Source organism: Poecilia formosa, unplaced genomic scaffold (assembly GCF_000485575.1).
Source record: "Poecilia formosa unplaced genomic scaffold, Poecilia_formosa-5.1.2 Scaffold219, whole genome shotgun sequence".
NCBI classification, from domain to species: domain Eukaryota; kingdom Metazoa; phylum Chordata; class Actinopteri; order Cyprinodontiformes; family Poeciliidae; genus Poecilia; species Poecilia formosa.
Genome location: NW_006800158.1, coordinates 55,848 through 65,885, shown reverse-complemented (window position 1 = coordinate 65,885; position 10,038 = coordinate 55,848). Strand labels below are relative to the sequence as shown.

At 39.0% G+C, this 10,038-nt stretch overlaps 1 protein-coding gene across 6 annotated transcripts; it reads right to left on the bottom strand.

Moving 5' to 3' along the window:
* Positions 1-1,153: 1,153 nt before the first annotated feature.
* Positions 1,154-9,207, bottom strand: LOC103149212 (uncharacterized). 6 transcript variants are annotated; one of them, XR_001664247.1, is made up of 9 exons: positions 9,099-9,206; positions 8,746-8,882; positions 6,787-6,828; positions 6,315-6,698; positions 5,934-6,056; positions 4,718-4,808; positions 4,278-4,633; positions 3,469-3,690; positions 1,864-1,875 (listed from the first exon to the last, which is right to left on the bottom strand). XR_001664247.1 is itself a non-coding variant. In XM_016679749.1 (8 exons), the coding sequence occupies exons 3-7, from the start codon at positions 6,824-6,826 to the stop codon at positions 4,306-4,308; spliced, it is 963 nt and encodes a 320-aa protein (XP_016535235.1). In that variant the 5' UTR covers positions 6,827-6,828; positions 8,746-8,882; positions 9,099-9,207; the 3' UTR covers positions 1,154-3,690; positions 4,278-4,305. The 6 variants fall into 6 exon arrangements, 5 of the variants coding, with proteins under 5 accessions (XP_016535235.1, XP_016535233.1, XP_007568321.1 ...); XM_016679749.1 differs by having other exon boundaries at positions 1,154-3,690; positions 4,718-4,805; positions 9,099-9,207; XM_016679747.1 differs by having other exon boundaries at positions 1,154-3,690; positions 6,787-6,845.
* Between the last annotated feature and the right edge of the window lie 831 nt (positions 9,208-10,038).

Genomic DNA, 10,038 nt, shown 5'->3' with positions numbered 1-10,038 from the left:
AGCAGCACGTAAATGGGTGTACCATAATGTCTTGAGCGACCGCGCACTTGTATATTGTGTGCTGGGCCGGCTGCAGTCAGAGCCGGCTAGCTTTACCGCGGTGAACGACCGGATTCTTCTGGACGGATCTTTACTGATTCAATTTATTTCAGCTCTAAGTATTTAATATCTAGGTCTTATTTGGGAATGTGGATCTTTCAGATCAATTTGAGAAGCAATTTTGATAGGTAAAACTTGATTTTTTTGTGTCACGTAGCGCGGGGTGCTGGTGTTGACTTGGTCTTGGGTAGGTGGTCTTGACTACAACTCTGCTACGTGGCTCCTCGGTTGTATGTCCCCCCACCCCCCACCTTCTTGGATTTCTTTAAAAATAAATGCCACTAGTGGCAAAAAAAAAGAAAAAAAAAGTGAAGTTTATGCTATGTTAGGACAGGAGACAAGATGTTTCCATCCTTGAAATTATGATACATAGAATCACATGTCTAAGTCTAAACTATGCTACAGAGTAAACATAATAAAAACATCCTTTATCTGTGGCATTGTTCATTAAAATGGCACATTTCTAATGTATTAAAATTAAATACGATCAGTTCATTTAATGATATTGTATTAGGGATTAGGTAATGGATTCAGCAAGTACTTTTACTTTTAATACTTAAGTATTTTTAAAAGCCAGTACTTTTTTACTTTTACTTAAGTACATTTTTGTCAGTGTATTTGTACTTTTACTTAAGTAAATTTTTTGAGTACTTTCTCCACCACTGGGGATTTCTCTCTTGTGTACAGTTTTAGTCTCCAAGAAAAGGATGACAGGTTCAAGCTTCAGATGCCATGTTTCGCACAAAATGATGTCATGATTAAACCCAATTCTTCTCACTAGACCAGACTTTGGGCAACTATGGCTCTATGGATAGAGTAGTCTTCTTATGATTGGACGGTTGTAGGTTTCAGCTTCCTCCTGTCACATGTCAATGGGAAAGGCACATAACCTCAAGTTGCCTACCAATCTGCATTCTGATGTATAAATGTGTGTGTGAATGAGTAAATGTGACTCTAGTGTAAAGTGCTTTGAGTGATTAAAATTATTGGAAAATCAATACAGTCCATTTACCTCTTTTAACCTTGTTCCAGTTTGGAAAAAGTTTCAACAAAACAAGATGGAAAATTGATTTAACAACACATTACAGCGAAGACAGACATATTATAGATGGAGACTTTAACCACTTACTGCTGATGTTGTGGTTTTGCTGTCAAGAAGATTGTAAACAGATTTTGAATATAACACACACAAGTTACCATATACAGCATTCAAAGTTGTGAAATTAGACATACTTTAGCTGACTCAGTCCACTACATGGCAGCAAAGTGCTTTCAATATGACCCTTGGTGTGTGTGAAATGTGCATCAACTGGCAATAAAGCAGTGACTTGCAGTCAGGGAAAACAGGTCCTCACCTGTCATCATGGCAAGTTAAATACTAATGCAACTGAAGCCCAAGTCATGTTGGCAAATTGATTATTTGATTGTTTTATGAATAATTTAAACAATTTTATTATCAAAATTGCTGAATTGAAACATTGTTCAAACACATGGAGGAAGAGAGGGAAGGGTGAGGCACTGTGTCACAGAGTGAATGAAGCAGGCAGCTGATGCATGAACATTACTATCTATATATTATCAATATGCATGTTTAATTCTACATGCTGGTGTTTCATAGTCTAACATATTAAACACATATTTAATCCTTCTGATCAGCCACAAATGAGCAGTGAAAATGAATAAGATGTGGCAGAAAGTACAATGTCGCACTAATGGTGGTGAGGTGCTGAACCAAATAGACGCAAAGGGCAGCAGGTGTTCTATAAATTAAAAAGACTGAAAACAATAAGAAAATCACAAGAACACTCGGTGAGAATAGAACTGTTCCTGAATGATTCTCCTCTGTGCTGATCAGCTCCATTAAAGCTGCCAGATTTTTAAAAATGAAGGCAAATGAGCAATTTTTACAAAAGTGACAAATATTTGTGGGCATGGACTTTATATTAAAAACATAGTGAGATCATTTTAAATTTCAGTTAAAAAGGAATCAGCCAAAAAAAAAAATCTAATTTCAGTTTATATAAAATAGTATTCTGTTGTTCTTGCTATAGTGCTAATTGATTAAAGCACAATTGAAAGCTTTTAATACAACTAAATGTTTAAGTTAAGGCCAAAATATCAGCTAAATTTAAATCTAAGCTTCTGTTTTGGGTTTTAAATACTTGTACGCCTGCTCAAGAGGAGTCATGAACCTCACCGGATGACACTGATGCATACACCACCTTGGCTGGATTAAGACCTGCAGTGGTTTCAGGTGAGCTTGTTGCAGCAGTCATCATTGGGTCGAGATTACACAAGACAGAAACAGAAGAGGTTGAAGGGATTTAAAGGTTTGTTAACAGTTCACATCAAAGAGTACTGAGCATTTAGTCAGTCACATGATTGTTGAAAAAACATCTTTAGAGCTTTGTAGTTCATTAAATCTAAGTGAAAGGAAACGTTAAAGTAGTCCACGATTAGTTGAACATGTCCTGCATTTTCCTATTAACTCAAAAATTGCAGTTTGTGATATGTAAAAAGCCATAATTACTTCAAAAATGTTAGATCTTTCATTATATTTTTCACCCATGGAGGTTGCCATTTTTTCACCTTGCTGGGTTGATGATGCGGTTGGGAATCTAAGAGTAAACACAGGAAGGCTAACTTAACCCGAGTTGTTGTTTATCATATTGCATTTGACTGGTGTAATTTCAGACAGTGCAACACTGTCACAGTTGACTGTAATTAAAAAAAAAGTAGTGAGGTGAGTCTGCTTTGCTTCCCACATGAAAAAAGCACAGTGCAAAAGCAAAGAGCCAAATACAACTTCTGAAGGACACATTTGTGCCCCCAACATTTCTCTCCAGAAGACTGAATCATTTGTATGAGCAAAACTGATGAAGGATCTAGCAGGTTACCTTCACAAGCTAAAACCAAATGTAGTGCCAACAGTTTTTATCCACAAAGCACCTAAATCCCGCTGCCAGCTAGCGAGCAAAAAGACCCTGGGAGAAACATCAGACAAGCAGCGCTGGAAGCTATTTGAAATGATAAGGAAGCTATTACTACTGCTGTTGGTACTAAATGTGAAATCACAGACCTGACACCGAACCGAAGACCAGACCTGATACAGAGCACATCAACTACTTACTAGATCACACAGTCTGAGCAGCAGTAGGTGTCATTTATTTTTTTCATTTATAAAAAAATAAATGACATTACTGTCATTTAGGTGACACCTAGGTGACTTCTTCTTTATGCTGAAGAAGCATAAAGACCAGCTTCTTCAGCCAACCCTGTCCTCTTCCACTGTTTGTTTCTCCTCCTCTTCATTATTTCTTGTGATTTCTACATTCCCTTCAATTTCAACGCACTCCAATTCAAAGTTACTTAATGTTACTTATTGCAGTTTTAGCCGGATGGAGTTAGCACAACTGGACCAAGCAAACGTCATTTACCCAGAATGCATTGCAGTGTAAAGAATATAGCAACATCCATGTGACAATATTTTATTTAAATTTATAAAAACTGTATTTTTACTGTATTGTTTTTATATCTAAATGAATATTTCTCAGATAAAGTCTATTGTTCCAACTAATGGCGGATAACTTACCGTATTTTCCGCACTATAAGGCATACCGGATTATAAGGCGCATCTTCAATGAATGGCCTATTTTAAAACTTTTTTCATATATGAGGCGCACCGCATTATAAGGCGCATAGAATAGAAGCTACAGTAGAGGCTGGAGTTACGTTATGCATCCACTAGATGGAGCTGCACTAAACGGAATGTCAACAAAACAGTCCGACTCCGGTTGGCGAGGAGAGCCTTCCGCGACTGGGCAGGGGCATGGCCGGACGATGGTCACCCTTCTCTGTTCGCGCACAGCATGTTCGTGGAGAACGTGGTGCTAAATGACCTGTAGACGACCTGATTCTAGACGGTCGGTAGGTAGATAGGTCAGTCAAACTTTATTAATAGATTACAAACCAGCATTCTGACAACTATCCCAGCATGCACCGTGCGCTTCTTCTTCTACGGGTGAAAATGAAGTCGGCGGCTGCTTACCGTAGTTGCTAGACCTGTTATGGCTCAATATTGGTCCATATATAAGGCGCATCGGATTATAAGGCGCACTGTCGGCTTTTGAGGAAATTGAAGGTTTTTAGGTGCGCCTTATAGTGCGGAAAATACGGTAACTTAAAAGCTGAGGGACAGACCAGTATTCACTCTGTCATCCTCCCCTCATCATGAGCCTCTCGTTCCTGCCACACTTCCTCCCTTTTCTCCTGCTGATCCTTCTCCAGCTCCTCCTGTCTCTCCTCTACAACATGATCTGGATACAAGCAGGAAGTGTTGCCGTCTTTCCATGTGACCACAATGTCCCCTGCTTTTAATTCCTTTGTGTCTCCTTCAGACATGGATGATGTGTGACCCTGGGGCAGCGGAGATGTTCCATTATCCCGAAGAGCAGAAACGACTTGAAGCTCTTCGCCTTCATGCTTCTTAACAAGGGATGCCTGGGCTTTGTATTTAGCTATCTTCTTTCTGCTCCTGTTGAAGATGAAGCAGAACACCCTTAAAATGGAACATGACATGTTTTCCTTTGTTGCTAAGATTTGATGTGTAATTTCCTACTTGTTGGCCATGGCTCCCATTCCCAGCAGCAAAAACCCAATGAGCAAACAGACAAAAGCCAGAACCAGAAGCACAAATGTCCAAATAGCTGCTGCAAGACAGAAAAGAACATAATCACAAAGTTATGCCATATGTGCACTGGGTCAAGACCTAGCTAAGCTAGAACCTTCTGAAATAATGTTGGTCCACAGAAATTACACACGCCACTGCTCTCAGTTGCCAAATCTTTTCCCCTCCCCCTCATTGGAGTACATGATCTGCTGCTGACTGTGTTTCTATGCTGGCAAATAGCTGGGAAAATATGCTCTGTGACTCAAAGTGAGAGGCCACTGTAGGTGTTGTCAAAATTAGTTTTTAAAATATTAATTTATTACAATCAAATTCTCTTCTTTGTAAGAAGAGAATTTGATTATGTTAAAGGTCCGTCCTTTAACATAAGGACTGACCTTATGTTAAAGCTGCAGTTGTAACTTTTAATTAAAAAATATAACTTTTACAGAACTGCACAGTGGCGCGGTTGGTAGCTGTTGCCTTGAAAGAAGGTCCTGGTTTAAAATGCAGTTTGTATTTTCTCCTAGTGTTCCTCTCGCTTGTTGTCTGCTGGAGATGGGCACCAGCATCCCTTGTGGACCCGCTAGTGATAAGCATGTAAGATAATGGATGGATGTTTTTTTTACACTTTTGCTAAAACTGTCACCATGTTGTGACAGTTCAATATGAAAAATACAATCTGTGAAAAATTCAAGCTGCTCTGCCTCCTCCATATGGTCCACCACAGTGGAGCCATCATGAACGCTCAGGCTAGTTAGAATGGCCACTGATGACAGCAGATAAACAGTTTTCCTGTAACAGTTGTTTCTCTGCCATTAGCACATTGCATGTACACGAGCATGACTGACAGCACTGAGACCCACCTCCTGGCTCTGATTTGTTGTTTCTGACTGAGCGGTGTCTTTCTACATGACTGTAGGATCACTACGAGGAGATGGAGGAGGTTGAGTCATATTTGTCTCATAATATGCTGTCACAATATTGTGGCAGTTTAAACAAATATGTAAAAGCACTTTTTTCTATAAAAGTTACATACTTTAGCTTTAGTAGAATGCTTTTACGTGTGAAAGACTCAGATTGAGCTTCTGATTTCACCAAACATTTTAACTTGAACCACATTTGGCTGAAGGACTTTATAACTTTTATGATAAGCGGCGGTGCTTACGGTTCTCGGTACGGTAGAACCAGCGGTAATACTCTCTCTTCTCCTCCATCTTGTCTTTCATCCCGTCTGCTGCCTCCTCCGGATCGTCTAACAGGTCCTGGTCCTCTGATGCTCTACGGAGCCCTGAGAGGAACACACAGGAACATGGCAAATCCTTTGGTTTTCAGAAACAGATCAATTACTGTGCTGTTACATCAAATTCTGCAAATAATTTAATACACAATTATTATTGACATGACTTTTACATGTGAGAAAGTATTACTGGATTACTTTGCTGTTTAGTTGTTGAAAGTGCTACAAAGAAATGATGCTGCTGCCTTTATATTCCAAATATTTCTGAGATCAACCTCATTGGATCTGCTTTGGTTCATTCAGACTTACGGAGGCTCTTCTTACAGACATCCACCTCATCAAGAGACTTCCACTCAAAGTGTTTGAGGCGGTTTGTGAGAATCACATGCTGGCCGTCGGTGGACAGCAGTAAGGACGTGTTTCTGCTGCTGAGTCTGTTACTGCTACAGTCCCACATCAGCTCTGGAGCTTCCTGGTCTGACTTTGGACAGGCCTGGGTTTGGACCGGATGGTCCTGCTGAGCCGACAGACACCTGGAGGATCCGACACACATCAGCATGCCCTGGTTGATCCAGAGCCACTGCTGAGCCAGAGAGTCCAGGTCACACTGTTTCAGGAGAACTTGACCTGTGCCAGCCGACTCCTCCAGACACAGGCCATACTGCGTGTTATGGATCATAAACATCCGCCCCCCTGCAGAGGTCAAAAGGTTGACTTTATTAAAAGCATAGATGCTAACTCAGTGTCAGTGTCTACTTTGTTTTACAAAGTGATCATTTACCTGGGACAAGGAGAAGCAGGAATACCCAAGAGTCAAGCATTTCTGAAATGGATAAAGAACTGTGAGAACACACAGAAATGAAGGAACTTTTTCTACCATCTTTTACAGTTTTGGATTTATGTAGTCACATTTAAAGAATAGCCAAAGCAGCTGCAGTTCTAACAGAGATGGTAATCTGTATCTCCATCTCATCTAAGAATTTATGGTGGTATGATCTTTATCATAGTTGGTGGTCATATGACTTTTCACTGAATGAGGATCAATAAAGATACTGATCTACTCTCTCTGCATATTCAGCCTGCCTGGCAATGCTAAGGTCACTGTTTTCTTCCCTGTTTTATTGTGAAATAAAATATCTAAAAGAGAGTCAAATATTTACTAGATATGACTTAGACCTTTGATTGTATAAACTGTAAAATCTTACGGATTCAACTTCTCATCAGGTGCCAAAAATTAATAGAAACTTATTTATCTATTTATCTATTTGATCATAATCTGTTAAAATCAGTAGCTGCACACATCCCCTTTATTTGTCCACAGGTGTTCCACTAGAATGTATTTTGGGACCATTACTCCTTTCCCTTTGCATAAATTATCTTTCACCTCAGTGTCCTAATAACTACTGCATATCCTAATAACAAAACATGTGCAGATGATAGAGTATTTTCCATACGCTTACAATAAGACACAAGTTGTGGAAAGACTAACGTCACATAGAATTATTAGATTAAGGTTGTTAACGCTTCATGTAACAAAAACAGAAAATTTGTTTTTAAACCAGATCCAGCATAACTGGAATCAGTCAGAATATCTGCATGATTGGACTGAAATGACTATTTTCTCTAAGTCGATATTTTCTGAACTGGTGCAATATAAATAAACTGAACTGAATCCAGTGTTGAGTGGGATGTTTCAGAATCATTGGGTTTAGATTGAATCTTAATGAATTTTTAAATCCCAGGTAAAAAGTCCACAGTCTAGTTAGACTGTGGACTTTATATTATTTTCACAAAATAATTTGTGAAAATAATCACAAATTATTTTCACCTGGTTACATTTATCAATGCAGGCAGCCAAATTATGCAAGAATGGACAGTTCACATTTCAGTTACTTGGCAATAAAGTGTCTAGAAGTACCTGACAGTATCACCACTGTGCAACATTACGAAACTGTAACCTACTGAGTTATGAGACTGCCAGAATATACAATGACAAATTTGTTCATGGTGTGCCATCTCCTGCCCTTATTTTGTTAATATTAGCACTAACTCGTATTGAAAAAACAAAACTGTATTGTTTGTCATTGTTTGTAATCTATCACAGCAGGGAAAATTAGTGCTAACCTGACTGTTGTTTATGATGGATTTTCAAAAGAAATGCCATATCTTCTCATGGCTGCCAATTATTATTGGACTTACAATTTTACCAAGTGGTTCAATTTAATTCAGTTTATTTAAATAGTGCCGATTCACAGTAAATGACGTCTCAAGGCACTTCACAAAAAACAGAAACAGTGGAGAGGAAAAACTCCTCTTTAACAAGAAGAAACCTCCAGCAGAACCAGAACTTGGCTCAGTACAAGCGGCTATCTGCCATGACTGACAGGAGGTTTGAGAAGAAAGAGCAGAGACACAAGAAGAAACAGATGAACTGATGTAGGATGGTTTTCAATGTCCAATCCTTCCAACTATTTCCTCCTGCATTATGAAAAGCAAAACCCACTACACTGTTAGTGTAAACACCCTGTTAGTGTAAACCAGAAATGATATTCACAGTTAATAAGCAGCAGTTTAAAACTGGAGCTGGATCAACTCTGCCTCTCTGGATGAATCCTACACTGAACAGATGGACAAAAACATCCCCTAATACACAGAAAGTAGCAAATATTTCCTTCCCCGGAGCTCTGATCTGCTTGAAATTTACATGTTTTTTTTTTTGTTTGTTTTTTTTTGTACTCACTGTGGATTGACTTCTGCTGCGTCTGTGGCTGAGATGAGGAGGAGGGAACATGTAACTCAGCAGGTACTCAACAGAATTAACAACTTTGGAAGATTTTCCAAAGGTCACGGGGAGGAGTCTGCACTCTGCTTGTTTTCCTGATGAGGGAGTGAAGATTCAGAAACGCAGAAGGAAGCTACATTTATTTAGCTCCAAAAAGTCTTCTCTGTTAACTAAGCTACTCAAAGATGTTTACTGTCTCAACTTTTACATTTTTGTCTAACAAGTTCATAGATCACTACATGTTTGCTTTACCAATTCAGTTCTCTTGTCATATTGAGAATATCTACACGTGATATGAAACATAAACTCACCCTAACAAATGTGTTCCTGCAGAGCCTGTAAAACAAAGTTCAGTGAGATCCTTCAGGTCTTTGACCTTGTTATATGGCTACTGCTTGCACAGCCTCATAGTAGCCTTGGTTCCTGTGTGTGAAGGTAAATGACTCATCGGTCAAATCCCTGCCTGCAGAGCACAAAACGTACAATTAACTGCTAAGGGATTTGATTTTTATGCCATTGAGGTTGGGCTGCGGCTTTAGTCTGTGCTGTTAAAAATTAATCTGAAACCTTCATTTTAAATTAAACTAATAGTTGTATGAATGAAAAGATGTGTTTATTATACTGTTATGTATTTTAACAGAAAGCAACAAAACATGTCTTACTGCTTATGCAGCATTTCTTTACCAACAGAAATGTTACAGAGTTAAAGTGGACCGTACGATTAGGGCTGTGATGTCACTGTTGCTCTGTTGAGCTGATTTTGTTTCTCAGGGTAATTATTGGTGTTCCACCCAAAAATGTTAATTTCTCACCTTTTCAAACCACCAAACAACATTTATAAATGAATGAATAACATGGTTATAATATGTTTTCTCTAAATAAACCAAAACAGCTGTTAACGTTACGAAAGGACCCAATATATGCAGAATCCAATGCAGAATGAAAGGAAAGGATTTATTCACAAATAACCAAGACTGTAGAAAGTGATGGTAGGTTCAGCTCTCTGGGTTCAGTGGGGAGAACTATCAAAGGGTGTGGATATGGAGGTGAAAGTTGGAAGGAAGTGAACTGAGGAGGCTTACTGCTTAGAGTGGAGATTCAGTATGGAGGAGGGAGTGTGATGGCTGCAGTTACAGCCACACAAATGTGGTAACATTCATTTTCACCACACGCAACAGGTTCACATTCACTTTTACTACAAACAGGTTCACCCCACTTATATTTGGGTTTCTTTATGTCTAGGATTTAATT